This window comes from Thunnus maccoyii, chromosome 10 (genome assembly GCF_910596095.1).
Source record: "Thunnus maccoyii chromosome 10, fThuMac1.1, whole genome shotgun sequence".
NCBI classification, from domain to species: Eukaryota; Metazoa; Chordata; class Actinopteri; order Scombriformes; family Scombridae; genus Thunnus; species Thunnus maccoyii.
In genome coordinates, this window is record NC_056542.1 from 40351 (window position 1) to 64352 (window position 24002).

General features: G+C 36.8%; 2 protein-coding genes across 3 annotated transcripts in view; both read right to left on the reverse strand.

Annotated features, from left to right (window-relative positions):
• The window catches only part of LOC121905778 (semaphorin-4A-like), a 30923-nt gene extending 13482 nt beyond the window's left edge, over positions 1–17441 (reverse strand). Inside the window, exons 1-9 of one of the 2 annotated variants that reach the window (XM_042424288.1) lie at positions 17361–17441; positions 16038–16107; positions 15832–15903; positions 7640–7800; positions 6106–6168; positions 5077–5175; positions 4894–4984; positions 3087–3209; positions 1132–1259 (exon numbers count right to left, since the gene is read on the reverse strand). In XM_042424288.1, the coding sequence (XP_042280222.1) occupies positions 1132–1259; positions 3087–3209; positions 4894–4984; positions 5077–5175; positions 6106–6168; positions 7640–7800; positions 15832–15903; positions 16038–16101 (801 nt within the window). In that variant the 5' untranslated portion in view covers positions 16102–16107; positions 17361–17441. Of the gene's footprint in view, positions 1–1131; positions 1260–3086; positions 3210–4893; positions 4985–5076; positions 5176–6105; positions 6169–7639; positions 7801–15831; positions 15904–16037; positions 16125–17360 lie in introns of those variants that run through there. The other variant, XM_042424287.1, reaches the window with a different exon arrangement.
• A 3743-nt stretch (positions 17442–21184) lies between these two features.
• Positions 21185–23948, reverse strand: LOC121905101 (rho family-interacting cell polarization regulator 1-like). The gene has a single exon (XM_042423090.1). It carries the CDS (start codon positions 22389–22391, stop codon positions 21471–21473), a length of 921 nt encoding a protein of 306 aa, XP_042279024.1. The 5' UTR covers positions 22392–23948; the 3' UTR covers positions 21185–21470.
• Positions 23949–24002: the final 54 nt, after the last annotated feature.

Here is a 24002-nt window from a genome sequence, read left to right on the forward strand (position 1 = left end):
GATATCTGCAATGCGTATCTAGTCTAGCTATTAAATGTTAAAATAGCCACTTATACTTTTTAGAGATTTTTAGATATCTTAAATTTCTTTTTGACGAGTATAGTCAAAGCTGTAGATATCTTGAAATACAGTTTCTACTTGTAAGAATGTTATTGTGGACATCTTTAATTACCATTCTGACTAGTGAGACTACAGTTTTGTCTAGGAGAAATGCTGTTATGGATATCTACAATGTAATTACAGATAGGAATATGGTTCATTTAAATTTTAAAACAGCTTGCCATATTCAGCTTAAAGTCATCTTTAAAGATGGATAATTGGGACGAACCTAAAGAGGCTGAGATATTTTCTCCTTCAGTGAAGTAAAACAGTTATACTGAATCCAGAAAGTACTGAAATATTAAACACTCAAATACTAAAAACTGTGAAATACTAAACTAGAATACTGATTACTGTGAGATACTGAATAACACTGATTACTGAGTTAAAGTAAGTACTGCGAAGCACTGAGTAACAATAAGTAACATGGAGTATGGAGTTATACTGAATACTAAATGGAATACCTTAAAATATTTCATATTTTTCCAGGTTACTGCAGTTCCAAAGAAGTGATTGTAGACTGAAAACTGTGTCAACTTTAGTCTCAATGAGTCAGTTTTGCAATGAGCTTGTCTGGTCACCACTGGGGTTTTGTAGTCTGGCTGGGATTTTCTAAGGTATGATCTTATAAATGTGTAACATTGCACATTAATGGTCTGTTTTTGATTTAATTTTCAGTGCTTAACCTACTTGTTTTGTGTGACACATAGCACTTAGAAGAAATTTATATCCATTACATGGTACTGATTGACTCTGAAACATGAAAAGTGGAGTTATCTGCTTTTGCCCCCAAAAAAGCTTTAAATTTGAAAAGAAAACCTTTTCAATAAAGTTACCTGTATTTTTTAAAATTATTTTTACCTGATCAAAACAAGCCAACTGCAATGTCATTGATATTACCTGGAGTATATATCTTCTGTATATATCTGTTTTTGCAAATGAGCTCTTCAAGTACACAATGGTTATACAATCAAACATAATAGTTCACCATCACATTATGCAGTCAGGGGTCTTCACTGTGTTTTCTGTCACCTTGCAGACTTGGGCCACCCGTGCAATTTGCAGCTTTTCTACGAAGCTGAACTCTTTCCCAACTTCACTAAAGAAGAAGTAGAGTTTCCTCTCTGCTGGGTCCAACGACGAGCTGACAAAGGTCGGGTCTGAAATACAGGAAGTGATGACAGAGGAGGAAACTGAGGGTGCTGTGCGATGCGGTCTGAATGTAGGAAAAAGAGATCTGAGAGTAGTTGTACTCTATGATCCACACATCCTCCTTGCTGATCAGATTCTAAATCATACCACCAGTTTTTGAAATGATAAATTATGCCAGGTTTCAGTAACTGTTCAGTTACTGATCAATGTACCAAGAAACTGAGGTTGTACTGAGGTTTGATACCAAGTTCTAAGCAGGAATGTGGTTTTGTTTTTTTGTTTTTTTGAGCTTTGAATATGTAATCCCATCAGCAGACACTGAAACAAAAAGACTCATTCTGTACAGAAGTAACATCAAAGCAATGAAATAAACTTATGAGTAATAAGTATTGATTGACATGAAAAAGACAAAACAAAAACAAACATATAAAAGAAGCAACAATAATAAAGACACTAGAACCAGGTCATCTCTACATCTCTGCATGGCTGAAGTTGTCAACCCTCCATTATCTCATCTCTAGATGTTGCAAAAAGGTCCCAGTGATTTTTCCCAGATGCACAGAAATTTAAATGTGTTAAAATGACAGAAATTTGTTCTTGTACCCATCTTAGGAAACAAGTTGGAGTTGTTGACTCTCAGTCTTTGAGAATAAGTTCTCTGGCTAACGAACTTCTCATCATCAAGGTGGTAGCATGTCCTCCGAACACCCAAAATAACCAAGTCTCTATGTGGGACAATACTTTGCTTATAGACACTGGAAACAGGTTGAAAATATTAAACCAAAATAAATGTAACAAGGTTCCTTCTTTGATTTTGCATATATCACAAATTTAAAACACTGAAGTCCAAATTAATAAGATTTTTGAATACTGGAACTTTAAACTGTACCTGGAGTTTACAGAACATATGTGAATTTGGTGCTATTGCAGATTTCACTCTCTCTCAGGCACAACATAATAAAAACCACCGCAAGGAATGTTAATACATGTAAAACCACATGTGCAGCCGGAGATATGCTTTGAAACAAAGAGGAAATGAATCATTGGGTACAGAGAAACAGGAAGTGCAGTGTGTTGCTTTTTGAAACCTAATTACAGTATAGTTTGGCTGAAAGTATGTGAGGTAACAAAAATTCATTTTCAGTATATGATAAGTAAGCGTGACTTTTTAAAATCAGTAGTTCCAACTTTTAAAAAAACAGCAGTTATTAAGACTGCTGGGTCTTCAACAAAACAAGACTGTTTAGTCATGTCGGCAGGAGTCACTTTTTTCTGTGTTCAGAAAGAACAGCAAGGCAGCGTGATTGTATATAAAGTCAAAAGAAAGACACAAACAGATGAAATTCAAAACTGAACTTTTTGTTATACCATTTTCTGTGCCTGCATATTTAATCTCATAGTTCATTTGCTTCTTGCTTTAACTTTTACACTTTTCATTTCATGGTTGCTTTAATTTAAAGATTTCCCTATAATTTCAGGATGTGTATGCCATGTGCCACCTTAAAAATCAAATGCATCCAACCAACAGAGCAACTAGAGCTCTGATTGGCCAGCTGCTGGGTTGGCAGGAGTTTGGCCAATGCAATTATTAATGCCTTGTTCTATTCTCTGAGCTGCAGTCTCTCTCTTTGCATGAAACTTTTATTTTTTCTTCCTTTTCTGTTTATCTGATTCACCACATCACTGTTTTTCTATTTATTTTTGCTTATTCAGTCTGAACAACACAAAGAAAAGCAGCAAAATCTCACACTGACGAAGCAGAACAGTGAGAGAAATAAAGTAAACACTTAATCATCTATCAGTTCATTTTCTGTCTGAATGGCGTGGGCACTCACCATCCAGTAAGCTGACAGACGAGTCTTGGCTGACATCTGGACGGCCATCTTTGCTGAAGTGACGAGAAATCTGTGGCTCGACTCCTCTGAAGTCGGTGGTTGTGGCGGTGAACAGTTCCCCATCTGGACATGATAAACAGAACAGCTGAAAACAGTATTAAAACACATCTAAAACAGCACATGTGACAAACCTGAGATCCAGTTTAGTAACATATGAACAAGATACCGACCAAAGACATAGAGTTAAATCTGAACTTGAAGATCCATGTTTTCCTTCCTTCAGTAGAAACTCCATTCAAATCCCAAAATGCTCATTATTACACTGATCAACTGTTCATAACACAAGTCTGTGGTCAGTTATTTGGTGTCTCTCAGGTGTGTGTTGTGTCCCCTGTGCTGTACTCACTGTATACAAATGATAATGACTGTTTAAGTTTGCAGATGAAATTACATTAGAGGGTTTGGTTTCTAATGATAATGAAGAGTCCTACAGGAGTGAGTTCTCATCCCTGGTGGACTGGTGTGTAGCTAACAACTTGCAGTTGATTGCTTCCAAAAAAAAAGGAACTACAGGTGGAATATCTGTCAGTTGTCATAAAGAAATTCAACAGGTTGAGAAATACAAACTCCTGGGTTTGACGATCTGCTCCTATTTAAAGTGGGAGGTCTTGACTACAACAGATGAAGTAAAGACTGAATTTCTACATCACAGGAAGGTATGGTGCAGTTTTATCATGTTGGTATAGAGAGCATCCTCATCTTTGCACTAACTGTGTGTTATGGCAACACTTCAAGTCAAGACAGGAAACGGCTGCATAAAGTGGTGCAGACTGCTTTAAATATCATTAGTCAGAAGCTCCCAGCTCTCACTGAAATTAAACAACAGGAAAACAGAAAGAACCTCTCTCACCCAGCTAGTCATCTTTTTAATTTCCCCCCTTCTTAAAAAGATGTTAGAATCAGGAAAGTCAGGTTCTGTAACAGCATTTATTCAAACAGGCTTTTTACCTTCTTAACCAAAAATAAATAAATAAAAGAAACAATGTCAAAATGTTTTTTAAGTGATTGTAAATAGTTTTGTATTATAAGAATGAATAAAAATATCAGGTGGGGGGTGTATCAGTGTCTGTTTTTGATTGACAGCAGCTGGCAGCCTACCGGTATTACACAGTATGAACAGTCAAAATAAACAAACTGCTGGAGTTTCAAGTCAGACAGCGTGTGGACAGACAGCATCTTGTTAGTAGTGGTGTTGAAGAGTAAGAACCAAATCAGGATCCTACAGGTCCAAAGTGACATTTGCAGGTATGTTTACATGCTGTTTAATGTGCTGCAGCTGAACAACTAATTGGCTATCTAGCCTGCTAGCTGATGTTAGTAATGCACCTTTCCCTGGTGAATGTGTGTATGGTGACTCGTTCAACAAGCTCAGGTGCAGGACAAGATGTGTGTTCATGTTTGTAAGTTAGATAAGGAGACTTTAGCAGGAAAGCTAATGTGGGTTTATGTTCAGGCTCTTGGTGGCTCTTGTGTTGTGTAGCAGGATGCTGTCAGGCTCAGTATGACTGTCTGCTCTGCCTATGGTAGAATGCCACCTTATTGCTTTCTGCAATGTTTGATATACTGTATGAAAATAAAGTGGTCATGTGATGTCCTGGAGTTAATAACATTATGTTATAATGGCAATAAAGTATTGAATCTTGAGTCATAGGCTCATCCTAATGACACTTATGGTTTGTGAGATCTATAACTCAGTGAGTTTTCATTTGAAGTCATCCACTCTACAGCTGTGATGGAGCTGACTGACCGACAGTGATGGCGGTGTTCCTCTGGAAGGGGTTGAATGGGCAGCGACTTTTAGCACCATCATGTTGGATTATGGAGAAGGTTTCAACATCCTGAAGGAGATGAAGGAAACACAGAAGCTGAATTGTACAACAGAGCGCATCTGAATTGGAGAAAATGTGAACCAGTTTCTATGTGCACTCACGATGTAGGCATCATGGGGACTGTAGGCGTAACTGCCACAGGCGTAGAGATGGGTTGAGTTTATCTGCTGCAACACATGAATGAAGTTGGGACAGTCGACCTGCAGACAGACAGACACAGGTGACAGATTTTGGTGTAGTGGATGTTTTGTGGAGCTTCCTCTGTTTTACATTGACATACATTTTGAGTTGTCAGAGCAGGAAAAGCACAAGTGTAAATAATGTTAACAATAAGGATATCTCATTTCTCTAAAAACACATTCCCTCATTTCCTGTCTCCTTCCATCTTCAGTGAAAAGGACTACAACGAAAGGAAAAGATAGAAAGTGAGGGAAACATGGAGGTAATTAAGGGAATTGGGATGCACCCGAAGGCTCCAATCCTTTAATTGTCCCAGTAAGCCATATCAGAGTGAGCATGCTCAATATGAGATCTCTGGTGTATTGAACTGGCTCACCTAAATGAAATGCAGCCATCATTAACCTTATTGATTCCACCTGTGCTTTCCTGCTTTGGTCAAAATGTCTCCTGCGAAAATGTTCTATTTCAATGGACCCGATTTAATTAGTGCAAACGCAATGACTAGAGCAGAACATAGGCTTGGCTTAGACATTGACCTGGTTTGGCTTAAAATATACAGTATCACTGTTTATGATATATAACGACAGTCGTCTTTGAATAATAATGTTTGTCTGATATGGTTTTGGGTGTGCACAGAGAACCTTTAAAAACAAACTGCACAGAGAAGAACACAACAAACACTGGTTTCATTCTGGGAGGACTTTAGCTTTTCCCAGTAAAACAACAATCCCTCTTCACTTTTATGGTGTGCTCTTTTATCCACATTTGTACAATTCATGGAACTGAGATGACAGACGCACAAAGACAGAACAGCCAGGCAAAAACTCAATAGCAACATTTAGCTTAGCATTGTAGCATTTCACTGAGAAGACAACACTCACATCAGAGCAGTTAACAGAGCAAAACGAACATATTAAAAGAGATGAAGATAGAGGTGTGTCCATGGTTACCGTTGGGTTCTTCCCTTTAAATTGACACGCGTTTATTTCTGCCTCTGATGGACTCCACTCCACCTGAACAAGACAAGACAGGATGGAGACACCATGCTGAGTCTGAACATTATTTATAGGGAAATAAAATAAAAAGGGGATTTATAAGCAGTATATTTATGAACATACTTAAATTAAAAGAAAAAAAAACTAAAATAAAATTACAGAAATAAAAATATCAGTAAATGGTTTGTGTCACATTTTAATTTTACATTTAAAAAAATTAAATTAGAATTTAAAAAAATTGAATAACATTTTCTAAAATTGTAAAATATATGAAATATAAAATTGTAAAAATTATTACTAATTTTTAAAATATTTTAATGTTTGGACTGTGGGGCATATTAACTGTTATTTTGTCTCTAATTAAAATAATCTTAAATTAAATAAAAAATGGAGCAATTTTGGTAGAGGCACCATATTACCAGACAGATTGTAGGAGTTCAGTATATATGTATATAAAATACTTTTACATCAATCTGATCAATTTAAAACACAGATTTAGAAATATTATATTACAATTTAATCTATGTTTGTGCAGTTTATTATTAATATAATTATTCTGCTGCATTTGCTCAAATGGCTGTGAGCTGCAATAAGCTAAAACCATGAAACTTTGCACAACAACAGGAAATTATGTGCAAGTGCTTCCCAAGAAATATGAGCCCAATCAGCCAGATAATGCTGCTGTAGTTAAGGCCAAAAAAATCAATTTTTGAAAGGCTACATCCCTCACACCGTGAGTCCAACTGATTTGAAATTTGATACACAAGTCCAGCTTTTTGCCAATTTGCATAAATTGAAAAACAGTAATATGATTAGAACTTTTTGAATTTTGACACAATCAGGACCGATGGTATAAAGCCTCGGGGGACTGAGATACTCATTTCTTTCATAAAAAAGCAAGACTGGTCAAAAAACATGGCCACCATCAAACTAAATATCTTTGCAAAGGGCGGGACTTAGCAAATATTGGCCATAACTCATTAAACATTTGTCTAATCATAATACATTGTCCTAGATAACTTAAGTCCATGGTTGGGAACAGATCTACCAAAGCATTTTGAGCCTGACCCATAGACGGCACCAAAAATGCCACAAATATGTACCTGAAAACCAAGTTGACAGAATTTCACCAAAATTGGTGTGCTTGCTCTGGGGTCGAGTATTAACCAAACTCTGAAGTGCCATATTGATTGGTGTAAGTGGGCGTGGTCTATCACATATTTGCTCATAACTCAAGAAGCCTTTGAGCAGTCCTGATTAACAAACTGACAAACTGACTTTTGTTCAAATCTGATGAAGGGGGTTCGAATGACGAACTTTGATTGTGCAATTATTGAAAAGCTGCATGATTTCTGATGATGAAACAAATGTATGATTGGTCTCACTCCTTTAAACAGAAGAATATTAAAATAAGAGCCACACAGACTTTGTCTGGTTAAATTTCATTACAAATCAAAGCATCACGGGAGTTGAAGTAAAACAGGCTCACCTTCTTCTTCAGGGTGATATCATCGGTCTGACTGACGTCCAATGAGAGGACGGCGTCCCGTGCCCCCACGTACAAGGTGGAACCGTCGTTGCTTAGCAACAGTGTGGTGGTATTGTGGACATCAGGGAGGCTAAAGTGGAGCAGCGGTCGGTCTACAGAGTCTAAACACAGAGAGGTTATTTGTCTTTATTGATTGTTGTCTATTGATTAGTTTGAACTGAATCTCTGAGATGAGAGGGAATTTATTAACAAGACAACAAATAACATTCAGATTGAGATTTAGGGCAGCATAGTGATGTTCTCCAACAAAATATGTCATGTAATTCACTTCATGATAACAAAATATAGCTGCAAGTGGTGATTCCTGGTTCAAACCTTTTTGTGGTCAACAGAAGAAAGCAGCTCACAACTAAGGCCACAAGTAAAAATGATCAGGTTTCAAGCTTCACAAAGGTGAGCAAAGTCACTTCAGCTACTTTAATTCTGTTTAAAGAAGGAGTGAGACCAATTGCGCACTTGTTTCATCATCAGAAAGCATGCAGCATTTCAATAACTTCATCCAATTTGAACAAAACTTGTTGTGTATGTTCAGGACATAATGCAGGATGTCTCCTGGGAGTTTAATCAAGATTTCTCAAAGGCATCTTGAGTTATGAGCAAATATGTGATTGGGCACACCCACTTGCACCTATCGATATGGTGCATCAGATTTCGGTTAATACTCACCCCAAGAGCAGGCACACCAACTTTGCTGAAATTCTGTCCACTGGGTTTTTAGGTACGTGTTTATGGTATATTTGGTGCCCCCTATGGGTTGGGCTCAAAATGCTTTGGGAGACCTATTCCCAATCATAAACTGAAGTTATGTACCAACATTTATAACTGGCCAAATGGTTAATGAGTTATGGCCAATATTTGCTAAACCCCTCCCATTGTGAAGATGTTTTGGTTGATGGTGGCCATGTTTTTTAACCGATCCTACTCATTTATGATATAAATATGTATTTCAGTCCCTTGAGGCTGTATATCTAAATTCAAAAAGTTCTACTAATTTTAATGTGTTTCAGTTTATGCAAAAAATCCAATATGGTGGACTTTTATGGTCCAAGAGGTTTTTTTGTAGAGCACATTGAGCTGGACTTGTGTGTCAGATTTCAAGTAAATCAGACTTATGGAGGGCCTTTCCAAAACTGAATTTTCAGGACTTAACTACAGTACCATTAACCTTCCAAAATCATTGATTATTGCTCTTTTGCATGAATCATGAAATTTCCTTTTACTGCACACTATACTATACTATACTATCTATACTATACTCTCACACTAAACTGCAAGATGTTGTTTCTTGATTGGAAACCTCAGATAAGAATGTAGAACATTTAGTTAATTTTATTATTTTATTACAACCTTTTTTTAAATTACATAAGTGTAAATTTGAAAAGACATCTCCCAGTTTTCTCCACTAAATGTACTGAAACAACAGAAAGGTCTTCTAGAGCTTAACAGTATGAAATCTCTTTTTTTCTCTCTATTGTCACTTATAGCTGAAATTCCTACACATATATTACTTTTTCTTCTTTTATTACTATTATAGAATAATAAGAGTATAATTTATATTTTATATATATTTATATGTATATTTCTTAGATATTTATTAACTTTACTTTATGTGACATTTATATTTCATGCCATCACCCTGTCATTGTTGCTTAGTAATGAGCTGACGTTAATAAAATTCAATTTAAATAGTCCTGTGATTGGTTGGTCACCTGTGCAGGTGAAGCTAGTGACAGCTGGGATAGACTGCAGCCTCCTGTGACTGAGCTCAGGATGAGCAGGTAACAGATAGAAATACAAGAGCCCAGCCTTCCCATCATGCACCTGTTCTCAGCATGTCTAACTTTACATTAACCAGGGCTAAACAAAGAGCTGGTTTGAGTTAAAGTGGTGAGGCAGGGCTGAGTGTCAACCTAAGGAGTCTAAAACAGCAGCAATAAATAAACACGTCTTCTGCTTCTGTAGTCAGCTGACCCACATGGAGACAGCACCACTTCCTGTTTCTGAGGCTGAGGCCAACAATATGGGTTACAGTTCGGAGAGGATGTGGTTCAGAGCTGCTGAGAAACTCAGCATCTGTATCTGAACAGAGATAAAAATAAGAACACAAGCAGTGTGATTGAGATTAAAATGTCTCACAGCAGTTACTGAATCTTTAAATTATAATAAGATTATTAGGTATTTTTTGTGTGTATATAAAAGAAAAGAGGGGAACAGAAATATCGGATGGATATCAGTATTTGTTGGGCTCTAGTGGTTTTATTAGTTATTTAAGCAGTTAAAGCCAAAACTATTTCTGGAAAAGCATCAGTATAAAATGTAGTGATGTTTGTTTCCATCCACTGCTGTTGTGTGAATTTTAGCAGATAAATATCAGGTGGCGCTAATTCCCCAGTCAGTGCCGTTAAATCATTGTAGAAGAAAACGTGATGGAAATATGACATTTCCGTTTGTTTCATGCATCAAAACACTCACATCTCTTCTTGTAACTACAGAAACAATCCAATAACTACTGAACCTTAGATATATATCTCTTTTGAAAAATAGATTTCAATCTCAATGAGAATACCCGATTAAATACAAGGGTTAGTAAAAAGTAAAATTTTAAGAATGTGCTATAAATACTTCCTGTTAACCAGCAGTCATTACATCCTGCAGGTCACTGTCTGAAAATTGAACATAAATAGAGTTTAATTGAGGTTTAAAATGAGAAACAGAAAGTTACAAATAAAATGTTGTTATATATAAGTTCAGCCACAAAGCATCAGTTCCCACGTCTGTATAAATAAACTACAAACATGTACTGAGTGAGAAACGTGTTTATGTTACGTGACAGTGTGGTCAATAAAAAGGATGATCTAAAGTAGACAGAAAGTGCTGGGTAACACGAGGTAACACTGACCAACATTAACACCTTAATCAATTGTCTCATTTTTTAATTTACTCCAGGATTATTGATGTCTGATATTTCATTTCCCTGTATTTCAACTAATTCATACTAAAGAAAATATGCATATAATTGTAAAAACAGTGTTCATGAGAGAACAAAATATCACAGATTTTGCAAAAAGAATATGGAGTCAAGTCTTTGATTAATGATGTTTCATGGGGTGATGTTTTCAAAGTGCAAGATGTTGAAAAAGCTTATCAGACATTTTTAGCACTCTTTATGTTTTTGAGAAATGTTTCCACTGATTACTACAAAATATGGAAACTTATAAGAAATACATAAATATATTGAATCATTAAGGAAAGCTAGAGAAATATTTTTCAGACAAATTTACCCAAGCAAATAAAGACATATATTCAACTTGGAGTCTCATTAATCAATTGTTAAATCAAAAGTGCTCCAGCAGTAGTACCTGTTCAGGTGTTAAGGAGGGATGGTACTCTTCATAACCCAAGAGAGATAGTTGATGGTTTTAATTAATTTTTTGTAAATGTTGGGTTCTCGCTGGCATCAAATGCCAAAGATTCTGATGACAGCCCGTGTAGTTTAATTAAAAGTCAGTTTCCTTCACTCTGCAATTTTGAGTCACCCAGTGCTAAAGAAGTGCATGGCATAATTTTGAATTTAAAAAATTCTGCTGAAGGATGATGGAATAAAAAGAAGTTTCATTAAGGAAATTATTGATTATGTTTTCCTCTAACTCTAAATTTTTTCAATCTGGTGTTATCCAACATGAAATAAAAAAATCTAAGTTATATCATTTTATAAATCAGGTGATCCTGATAATTTGGCAATTATCGCCCAATATCTATATTACCCTGTTCCGGAGAAACTTGTTTATAGAAGAATCTCAAAGCACTTAATTGAGAACAACATCCTTTACAACCATCTGTATGATTTTTGGAAGAAATACTCAAGTGAACTAGTACTGTTGCAGCTTGTCAACAATATTTCTTCTGCTTTAGATGATAAAAAAATTGAACTTTGTGAACCCCTAACCCTAATCCTAATCCTAACCCTGACCCTAACCCCTAACCCTGATCCTAACCCTGACCCCTAACCCTAATCCTAATCCTGACCCTAACCCTAACCCTAATCCTAACCCTGACCCTAACCCTAATCCTAATCTTAATCCTAATCCTAACCCTGACCCTAACCCTGACCCCTAACCCTAATCCTAATCCTGACCCTAACCCCTAACCCTAATCCTAACCCTTACCCTAACCCTAATCCTAATCTTAATCCTAATCCTAACCCTGACCCTAACCCTAACCCTGACCCCTAGCCCTAATCCTGACCCTAACCCCTAACCCTAATCCTAACCCTGACCCCTAACCCCTAACCCTAATCCTAATCCTGACCCTAATCCCTAACCCTAATCCTAACCCCTAACCCTAATCCTAATCTTAATCCTAATCCTAACCCTGACCCTAACCCTAATCCTAATTCTAATCCTAACCCTAATCCTAATTCTAATCCTAACCCTAACCCTGACCCTAACCCTAATCCTAACTGTAACCCTTTTTAACACTTTTTACATTTGAACAAAGCATTTGATACTGTCAATCATAGAATGGTGTGCAGGATGTTTTTTCTTTCTACCACTTGACCCCTGGGGGCCTCCGTACATTTCTTTTTTGCTTTGCTGTGTTTATTGTGCACAAGTATTTAACATGTCAGTGGATACCAGTCCCAGTTTGTGTGGTTGATATTCCAGCAGAGCAGAGGCCTTCCTCTTTTCTGATCTCACCACAACCATGAATGAACGTCTGTTACCAGGTAACCATGACTGGCTGGTTTTTAGAAGACATAACATTTCACAGCTGCACAAGTCCAAAGAGAAGTAAGAAATGTCTGACAGCAGCTTGTCCGAGACGTGTGACATTTCAAACTTTAGTTGTAGATTCAGTTGTGTATTCAAAGGAAATGTATGAAATCAATCAAAGTTATCTTTTGAGCTTCTTCATTTTCATACAAACTGCAGCATTAAAGCTCTGAGATAGTTTGCCGTCAGTAGGTTTGAGTTATACCGTGTTATTGAGATTTGGGAGTTGTGTACAGCTGAATTATGTCTATGTCCGATATTACTCAATCACTGCTCCTTGTATAACACACACTAAGTGGTTTATTCAGCAGTGAGCAGTAAACTGACATTTCTTGATCAGGAATTGGCAGTACTCAGAATTATTACAAAATGAAATACAGTAATTATGCTGACGATGTGATGTGATTCTTATAAGTATTATTAAGAAGGAGATATTTTATATGAAGTGATAATCAGGTTCTAAAATAACTGAAGAGTTTGGACATGAATAATAATATTTTGTCTGAATCCAACGTGTCATAAACTTGCCATGTTGCATTGAGACTGTGGAGGTCAGACAGAAACTACATTCATGTTTTAAGACTGAGGAACTTCCACATTCATCTGTGATTAACACAAACATACAAGATTTGTTACTTAAGCGAAAGTATAAATAAATTACTTTACAAATACTTCATTGCAAATAGAAGTGCTGAATACAAAATGCTACTTATGTTAAATACAGTATTGATAATAAGTATTATCATATCAATAAGAATAAAAGTTCCTTTAACTGAATCAATGAGACAGATTCATCAAAAATAAAATATTCCTTTTCTTCCCCTGATGATAACATTTCAGGAACAGTAAGACTGAAGCATCAGATGTGAAGCAGATATGGTTATTATTAATGATTTTATTATCAAATTTAGGGATCACAACTTATTTATCTAATTTCACACAATTTTTGTTTTTGTGCTGCACAATTATTGATGATAAGTTGATCGCAGAAACGTAATTAATCGGTGTATATTATTTTACAATGTTTTATTTATTTTTATTATCAGCTTCACATTGCTCCACAAAAACGTGTACTGACGTCCAATTACCACAAATTATCACCAAACTTTTTAGTTTTACACATACCAGTTTATGTGTGGGAAAGTTCATAATACATCTGGCCCCAGTTCTTGTTGTTGGTGTTAATACTTCAACTTTAACTTCAGTTTATTTAAAGTGCACATCACCCAGAGAGTCTCTGTACACTTTTCAAGTCAATAAAAACAAAAAAAGAGGCATAACAGAAAAAAAACAGAAAAAAGAGGAACACGATATTACATGTAAAAGTACACACACATAAACAGGTAGTAATGTTAATATTACAACTTACACTAACAGGGTTGGATTGGCTGCATGTTAAGGAGGAAACAGTCAGTGATTAGGGTGGACTATACATTGTGGACTATACAGAGCAAATCAGCTCTTGCCAATGCAGGGACATCAGTACTGGTGTTATACGATCCAATTTTTTATACCTTGTGAGGACTCTGGCAGCTGCGTTCTGGACCAATTGAAGACCTTTTGTTGCTGTTTTATGTAGGCCAGAGAAAAGTGCATTACAGTTGTCTATTCTAGATGTTATGAAGGATTTCAGCATCTGAATTTGATCAAATGTGGCATAGTTGGGCTATTTTATGAAGGTGGAAGAAGGCAGTTTGTGTTATATACTTGATATGTGGCTCAAATGTAAGGGATGGATCAAATACTATTCCCAGATTCTTAATTGTATGGGTCTGAGAAATTGTGCAGCCATCAAGATTAATGTATAAGTCTGTAAAAAGTGATGTGAATCTAGGTGGACCAATGAGCAGCATTTTGGTCTTATGTGCATTTAGATGCAGGAAGTTATTGCACATCCAGTGATGGACTTCTGATAAACACTTCTCTAATTTAAGTAGCTGGGAGGAGTCACTGACTGTTACAGGAAGAGATGTGTGTCATCAGTGTAGCAGTGACACATTATGTTGTGTTTTTTGAAAATTTGAGCCAAAGGCAGCAAGTAAACATAAAACAGAAGAGGACCAAGTACTGATCCCCGTGGGACACCTTATTTGACCTTAGAGCAGGAAGACATAGTATTATTATATAATAAAACTATAAACTATTTTAGGACCAACAATAATCAGACATGAAGAAGCTTATGACATGTTAGATATTATTATGTCCAAACACAACATAGTTATTACAGAACCTCCAGATGATTTATTTAAAATATATATTGTTCTTAATAACATGAAAATAACATCACATCGTCAGCAAAAATATTATATATAACATTCTGTAATGATTTTTAGAAATATTTCTATTCCTTAAAACTCTAATCAGATGGAAAACATTCAAAACAATATCATCTTTGATTCAGAGTAAACCTACACATTTCTAGATAAATTAGTTTAATGACTTTATCAATTGTTGGTTCTCCTCTCAGCCCAGAATGTTTGAATGAATGAATGTCATCTGATTGTAACTGCAACGCTGTGATGATCAGACTAATTTACTCATTATGTGGAAATTAAATCAAACCAACAAAACGTCTCAGTGTGATTAAGTCATGTATCAGTGAGTTAATAAACCTCCACACTCTTCATTCTTAACCAGCAGTTTGTAGCATAAATACCAAAAGTGTGAGTTTTGGTTCAGATGCTTTTTTCCTCCTAACTTTTAGTTTCATCATTTCTTTTTATATCATATGAACTTAAATCATGTTAAGTCTCTTCTAACAAACATTGTCCTGCATATAGAGCTGAACATGTGACTAAACTCTGAGTCACAATCAATAAATAATGAATACACAGTTTCATGAGTTTGTTTTATATTTCTAACCCTAACCCTTTTCTTTGTTTTGTTTTTCTGGTGAATATATGGAAAAGTGTGTTAAGCGTATCTTGTTTTATGACCAAATAAAACCAAACCAAATATAAAAGGAAATGTAGTAAAAACATATATTTAATGATAAAACAAATGATACCCGAATTCTTTTCCAACATGGTAAAAAAATAAACATCAAAAAGATATGGCATCACTAAATACAATCTCTAATAAATTATTACAAAATAAATATAAGTATAAATACGATAATCAATGAAGAGATTTGAAACATGTATATATATTTATGAGTTAGATACTCATATTGTTTATCAAGACTGAATCATTACCACTATGACTAATACTTTTTAGAGAGTGAAATTAAAGAGACACGATTGTTCCTCATTATTATTGATGCTCATTTATGTCCTTCATGATCCTCCAGTGAAACAAACACATCCCAACCGGAAGAGGTGTACCTCACTGATTGATTAGAAATGTGTTTTTTGGACTTACCGCGGGTGAAGGAGATTCGTGGTGAAGGCAGCGAGGTGATGCAGCTCAGCAGGCCGAGGAGCAGCAGGATGACTGATGAGGCCATAATAGACAAACTGATTATGAAGATTTGAATTGATTCCTCCTCGTCAATGTTCAAGTTAAAGCTCTGAACGTAGCGACTGTCAGTGATGAAGGACTGTGAAGAAACCGTCAGAAAGACTCACCACAGCTTCCTCTTTTACTGTGGTCCGAGGTCAGGGGGAGGGGGAAGAGGAGGAACGTCATCATCTGCAGCTTTAACATCAGATAACAGTTGTTTCTATAAGTGACTGTTTCTCTGACAGCCAATTAGAGAAGAGAGATATTTTGTTTCTTGACTGTCTCCGGATCACTTCATCCTGTTTCACATCACCATTAGACGGTTTCACATTTCACACTTTGCCGCTTTTCACACAGTTGATCTAAAAACAGATGCTGACAGAAAGTAAAAATCTCTGTCCAGTCAAAGACATGACAGCAGATTCAAAGATGGGACATGTTCTATTCACTATTGACAATCAGTAAAAAGACCTTTGAAAGAAAGAAAGGACGTGTCTTATTCTGCCTGAGTGTTAAACTGAACCAGCAGGTAGAGACAAAACCCTTTTCAGACGAGGAATCTGTGACATTGCTGCTTCATCTCTCTGGTACAGTGATGTTTTTTAGTCACTCAGACAAAGGTGAATTTTACAGTTTCATTCAGACGTGACAGAACATTTACAGAAATAACAGTGAGTTAAAAATACTCTAATGAGGAAGCAGAGTTTCTGTTTTCTGTCAGGCTGCTTCATCTGCAGCTCCTCACAGTGAATCCATTGATACACTTTCACATCAGCTTCATCATTTAACATTTAATGCATTCAAGTTTCTGTCCACATGCTGTTTGTAAAGCCTGATCATCATCCTACAGCTGTTACGAATGGAAATGTCAAATATAGATGATTATTGTGCTTTAAAATATTTTTATAGACTGATGTGATGTGAGAAGAATCTGTTTCACAGCATTCCATCATTTATTAAGGTGATTAGATTTTTATATGAGATAATAAATGTTTTACAGTGAAACATGTTTGACTTTGTGCTGCTGTGATCTTTCTGTTAGAGAAATGTTTGAGATGCCACTGAGGAAAAGCGACTCAGTGTTTATTCAGACATGAGAGCAGCATGTTAAACTGACATCTGATTCATGTAAATGAGTCTCAGTGAGCCATCAGACTGTAAGAAGTGTTGCTTCACAGTCTGTATTGGATTCATGTAGTGTGAGTATTGACAGCGCATTGGACACCTGAAATAGCTGAACGTAAATATGATGTAACAAGGTCTGTAATTCTTTACAACTTTTAAATAACTTTTCACCATTTTTGTACTATTAGCAATAGTAACTTGTAGACAAAAATACGAGAATTTCTTGACAGCAGAAGTTTTTTTTGCAATGATCCATCAATGTAACTGACTTCATATTGTGACTTGCTTTTCTGATGTCTTCTGTGTTAGAACAACATTAATACCTGCTATTAAAGATACTGTTGTCTCTCACTGTCGGGGAATATGTTCAGCTGGGTGTCTTCTACAGGTTGATCAGATGACAGCAGACAAACACACATCAGCTCACTCTGCATACAACACAGAAAAAAGCTTCAGTGATCAATTCACTGAAGGTTTCAAGTCCTAAATACAAACAGCTATAGGTGAAATTAAAATAACCCACCACAGTGTCTTCACAAACCTATGAGTCCTTTAACAAGTTGAAGCAGGCAGTGCTGACTGCTCCACGGGGGCTTCATGACTATAACCAATCTTTCATATTCTTTATACATGAGAAATGTAGATTTTCTTTACAATGAGCAACCTATACTCATCTGCAGGCTACCACTTTAAACCAGAAATGAACAGAAGTACATCAACAATAACCTAAAATAAGAAGGCTAGCAAGGAAAGCCTTTCAAATAAGAAATTACCAAAATCAAATACAAACTACTGAAAGAAAAGATCCCCAAACAAAGAGGAAATCAGGTGCAGAAACTAACTGAGGACAGAAATAGCAGTGGCAGCAGGGCTCCTGCTAATAGGAGGAAAGAACACAGTATTAAAAACTTAATATTTACAACTGTGTGGAGACACCAACTAGGCGACTATACTACATTACCTTCACCAAGTACAGCAAACGAGGTCATACGGGAAGCCAACAACATGTTCCTCGTTCCTATTATGACAGGTGTACATTTATTACCCACATATGAGAACAACTATGATTAGAAACATCCAAGAATTGCATATCGTAGAGCTGCAAGTTACAGTGATCGAACAACAAAAAAATATATAAATGTAAACAAAATGTATTCACTTTGTGAGGCAGTTCACTCTAAAAATAAAAAACTTTTTGCTTGTGTTATCTCCATTTCCATGGAAATACATGGGGTATGACTAATACCTGGAAAACAATCACTCACATCAGTAGAATCCAATGTAACAGAACCTAGTTTACTGCTCCAGCAAGTAGACCGATCCTTATAACGACCTAGCAACAGAGACGATTTCTAGTCCCTGTTGACTCAGCTAACGCTTTCTAGAGATCAGATTTCCCGAACTGAATAAATACCTCACATATAAACACAAAGCTGCTTTGCTAGCTCAATCTAGCTGTAACTAAATATCCTCTGAAAAAAATAATTTTTCCATGGACAGATTTAACTACTACGTCCACAAACTTCACAGACATTTTCAAGCTAGTAGCGCCACGTCACCGACTCAGCGGCACAGCTGACGGAGGAAGCCGGAGTGGAAGTTTTGCTGTGTGTGGGGGAGCCGGGTAACGATGAAGAGGGTTCAGGTTTTGTGTGTGAGTGTAACTCGTCTCTCGGAGTTCAATCCACTCCGTAAAGGATCCATTTTGTTTTCCCCACAACCCCTAATCAGTTCAGCTAAATCCAGTTTCACAAACATAAAAGAAAGACAACTCAAAACTCCGCTCCGGGTTTTTACCTCAGATCCCCACAAAACAAAACAAATGAAAGACACAAGCAAAGCAACACAGCACATAAAATAAAGCCAGCAGAAACGTCAGACAGGTCGGACCACCGTGTTTAAGTAAATATCTTCAAACGTTACAGTTACATATATATATATATATATATATATATATATATATATATATATATATATATATATATAAGTTCACATATCTCCGATACTCAAGTCAACCACCAGTCGTCTACCCAGAAGTGACTGTTGTTGTTAGCGTGATGTCAGTGATTGTGTGTTCACACAAGAACAGATTTGGGTTTTGGACTGTTGGTCAACAAAACAAGACATTTGAAGCCGTTACCATGGAAACTGGGATGGATGGGGTTTTTTTTTTACTACTTTTTGACATTTCATAGACTAAACGATTCATAAATTACAAAAATAATCTGCAGATGAATCAATAAAAATAATATTTAGTTGCAGTTCTCATGGGTGGGCTGATGTAAGCTCAGATTAAAACTTTATGAAGTGTTGCAGGTAGTTCAAAAGTGAAAAACAAGAAACCAAAGCAGAAGATGTATAAACAATCTGTTTTTATTGAGGACGTTTCCTCTAGCAGCAAACATAACAGCATGAATACCAATCAATAAATCAGCTGATAAATCGATCAGTCTGAATGATCAGACTCAGACGGTTTAAGGATCGTCGGGTGAAAACATTCAGTTCTGCAGCATCATTAACTCGCAGTTTAATCAACACGAGGAGCAGTGACATCACTTCCTGTGGACAGGCGATCTAAACAGAGCAAAGAGACACTTTTATTAAAACTGTTCTCAAAGTAGAAAGAAGTGGAAACTTTTTTAGGGACGTCTTTCAGTCCGTCCAACACTTCCAGTCAGACTGAAATATCTCAACATATCTGATAGATTTTTATGAAATATGATTCACACATTTATGATCCTCAGAGGATGAATCCTGCTGATGTTAATGATCCTCTGAATATTCCTCTAGCGCCACCATGAGGTCGATTTTTTAGTTCTTTATTGAAATATCTCAACACCTGTTTGGATTGTTATGAAATGTTCATGTTCCTCAGAGGATGAACTGCAGTGACTTTGATCCTGACTTTTCATCTGCGCCACCATCTGGTCAAAGTCTTTTATCACTAAAGTTTCTGCAAGTTTCACAAACCAAGTTTCATGCAAATACATCTCAGATTTTAACTGAATTTCCAGAAAATCATCAGTATAAAATGTCATATTAGCACATAAACAGCAGGTGGCGCTAATTCTCCAGTCGGTGCCAATAAACTGTTGTAGAAGAAGAGACACAACAAGATGACGTCATTAAAAGAGCGACAGTCAAAGCTCAAACGATGGAAAACATGATGGAAATATGACGTTTGTTAGTTTCATGTATTGATGTGAGGAAGGTTACAGTCTCCTCATCATCGCTCCACACAGATCTGATGTTTTCAGCTCTTCAGTGACATTTCAGTCACATGATTCATGTACGTCATTTATTCTCTCAGTCTGTTTATATCTGACTTTTATCCACACAACTCTTTTTACACAAATTTACACTTTTCTTTTTGTCTTTTAATTTCTGCTGTTTCCACTCTGAACAGATCAGCAGCAGAAAAACCACAAGAGGCAACAAATCACGTTTTCAAACAAAGTCTGTAGATGTTACTCCACTTTACACAAGTGTTGATCAATATCAATAAAACTGACAGGTGTTGATGGTCTAAACATGAGCTTTACTAAAACAGCAGCCTGTTTTAGTACCCTAACCCTTTATTAGATATTTCTCTTTTTTAATAATTACTTTGTCTTCTCTTCTGATTCTGGGTGTGAACAGATTTAAAAAACAATCATGTACTAAAATCTGACATCAAATGTAGAACTGCAACGATTTGTTGATTGATTGATTATTTAACTGACAGAAAACTATTCTGATAACTCATTAATTGTTAAAGTAACTTCTTAAAAGGCAAAAATGCCAAATCTTTGTTTCAAGCTTATCAAATGTAAATAATTAAAATCTGACTGTAGACTGAATATTTCTGTTGGTGGACAAAACAAGAAGTCATCTTAGACTCACGCAAACTGGACTTTTATTTTCTGATATTTTATAGACCAAACAATAATAAAATTATATTATTATATCACAAAAAATAAAAATAAGAATGTGAAATGTCTGCTCAGATTCATAATCTTGTTGACTATGATCAGATTGTTCCTGATTCAAATCATCATTTAATCAGTTGTAGACGGTGTTTTGAGTTCAGACATTTGACAGCTTTGGTTTTGTAGATTTCATGTTTGTATTTCCTAAAGTAAGGTATCCAAAAAATATTGTTTCTGTCTGAAAGTCAAGCATTTTATTGGCACTTTTGTTGAAAACTTTAAATCAATACCCAGCCCTAAGCTAGAAGTCAAATAAAACCATTTTCTGAAACTGATCAGATTACAGCATCTTTGGACCCCAGGAAGAGTAGCTGTAGTTCTGCATCAGCTGATGGGGATCCAAAGAAAACATGAAATCCACACATGGTGACATTCATCCACTTTGTCTTTGGCGTTACGTTACAGACAGCTGATGGACTCGTAGTGTACATTCCCGGCTGTCTCTGACAGAAATTTTAAGGCAGGTTAAAAACTGAAAAACCCGATGCAGCACCTGCCATCACATCTCCCATCAGGAACAGACTGGATCACTGGGATGAGCCCAGTTCCTCCTGGTAAGGCTTTTAGTTCACTTTGAGCCAGACTGTCAAGTTCAACAAAGACCTCAGAGTCAGAAAATCCTCGAGTTTCCAGCAGTTTATTGATCAAACAGGCGAAGGTGTGAATGCTCAGTGAGTTAATTTCCATACACAAAGTGAGGAGACGGTGGACAGGTATAATCCCACAGTGGACAGGTGTAATCCCACTGTGGAGAGGTGTAATCCCACTGTGGACAGGTGTAATCCCACTGTGGAGAGGTGTAATCCCACAGTGGACAGGTGTAATCCCACTGTGGAGAGGTGTAATCCCACAGTGGACAGGTGTAATCTCACTGTGGACAGGTGTAGTCCCACTGTGGACAGGTGTAATCCCACTGTGGACAGGTATAATCCCACAGTGGACAGGTGTAATCTCACTGTGGACAGGTATAATCCCACAGTGGACAGGTGTAATTTCACTGTGGACAGGTATAATCCCACAGTGGACAGGTGTAATCCCACTGTGGACAGGTATAATCCCACAGTGGACAGGTGTAATCCCACTGTGGAGAGGTGTAATCTCACTGTGGACATGTATAATCCCACTGTGGACAGGTGTAATCCCACTGTGGACAGGTATAATCTCACTGTGGAGAGGTGTAATCTCACTGTGGACAGGTGTAGTCCCACTGTGGACAGGTATAATCCCACTGTGGACAGGTGTAATCTCACTGTGGAGAGGTGTAGTCCCACTGTGGACAGGTGTAATCTCACTGTGGACAGGTATAATCCCACTGTGGACAGGTGTAATCTCACTGTGGAGAGGTGTAATCCCACTGTGGACAGGTGTAATCTCCATGTGGTTCATCTGTCAGTGTTAATCCACACCTTTAGCCTCTAGGAACCAAAAGGCTGATCCAGGATATCAAGTCTTTTTAATGTCAAGAACTCCTGGATAGTTCAGATTCAGACCTCAAACACCTTCTGGTAAAAGAGTCTGATGACGGTGAAGTCCATCTGAAGACCGTTCAAACCTTGTGACAAATGTTGAGTTCATTAAACTGAGCAGACACCGTATGTTTCTATTTTTTCAATTCAATTCAGTTTTATTTATATGGCGCCAAATCACAACAAAAGTTATCTCAGGGCTGTTTCCACATAGACTGAACTCTTTAATTTACAGAGACCCAACATTCCTCCATGAGCAGCGACTGGTGACACTTGGTGTGTTCAGGTATCTATGGAGTGAACTTGGTAATAAATACATTTAAATGGATGCTGTTTTTATGGCATCCAATAATCTGCACGTTCTAAAATAACTTTGATACTCAAACTGTACTGTTTGGTCGGCCATCACAAACGGTGCTCACAGGGTATTTAAATCATACCAACAACAAAGATGTGTATCTTCTGTTCTATTTGTCTCCTATGGAGTTCCCCAAGGCTCCATCCTAGCTCCTATTTTATTCTCAACATATCCACTGCTTTTAGCTTCCACTGCTTTTAGCTTCCACGGTGTTTAGCTTCCACTGCTTTTAGCTTCCACTGCTTTTAGCTTCCACGGTGTTTAGCTTCCACTGCTTTTAGCTTCCACGGTGTTTAGCTTCCACTGCTTTTAGGACATTCAACATCCGTTATCTCTTCCGCTACGCTGATGACACACAGCTCTACGTCCCATTGAAACCAAGCAAAACTCAGTCTTCAGTCTCCTTTAAGTTGTCTGGAGGATGTTAAGCACTGAATGGATGGAAACTTTCTTCAGCTAAATGAAAGTAAGACTCAGATTTCTGGTACATTAATTTGCATTAAATACTGACAAATAAACTCATTAGCAGATTTTTCCACAACAGCAAAAATAAAACAGTTCCTTTCTTTTTGAGAATTAAGACAGTTTTACATACCGACATACTTCAGCTCTCTGTATGTGGGAGTCAGTCAGTTGATCCTGTCTATGCTCACTGGTGCTACAGCTCACCTACTGGTCTCTCTTCACTGGTTACCAGTCCAACACAGAACATGTCGGTCCATTTTCTACATCCTCTTTTCCACCTTCGGTTCTATCTCTGCTGTCAGACTGTGGAAGTCACATCTTCACCATCAATCACTGATCATCAATTAACTTTGAGAGCTCCCACAAAACTGTATTACTTTGGTGTGTTAGTTATTCATTTATTTATTGTTTTAATTATTTAACTGTATTTTAAATTTCTCTGTAAAGCTTCAGTCAACTGCTGTTGTTTTTAAATGTGCTGTATAAATATATGTAGTCTTGTAGTCTTTATAAATGATTTGCCAAGTGTGATACAATCTGAGATCTTTTTGTGTACAACAAAAAATATTTAGAATAATTTCTCAGAACACTGACTCAGTCCATCTTCAGGAAAGACTGGTGGTTAATAATTATACAGCTGGAGAATCAGAGGTTCCGTACGTGTAGCTGTGGTGGTTGATAGTTCACTAGAACTCCACGCACACTTTT

Excerpts from the sequence above, each read along its gene's own strand:
- LOC121905101 (XM_042423090.1), bottom strand. The coding sequence starts at position 22,391 with ATGAACCACATGGAGATTACACCTGTCCACAGTGGGATTACACCTCTC.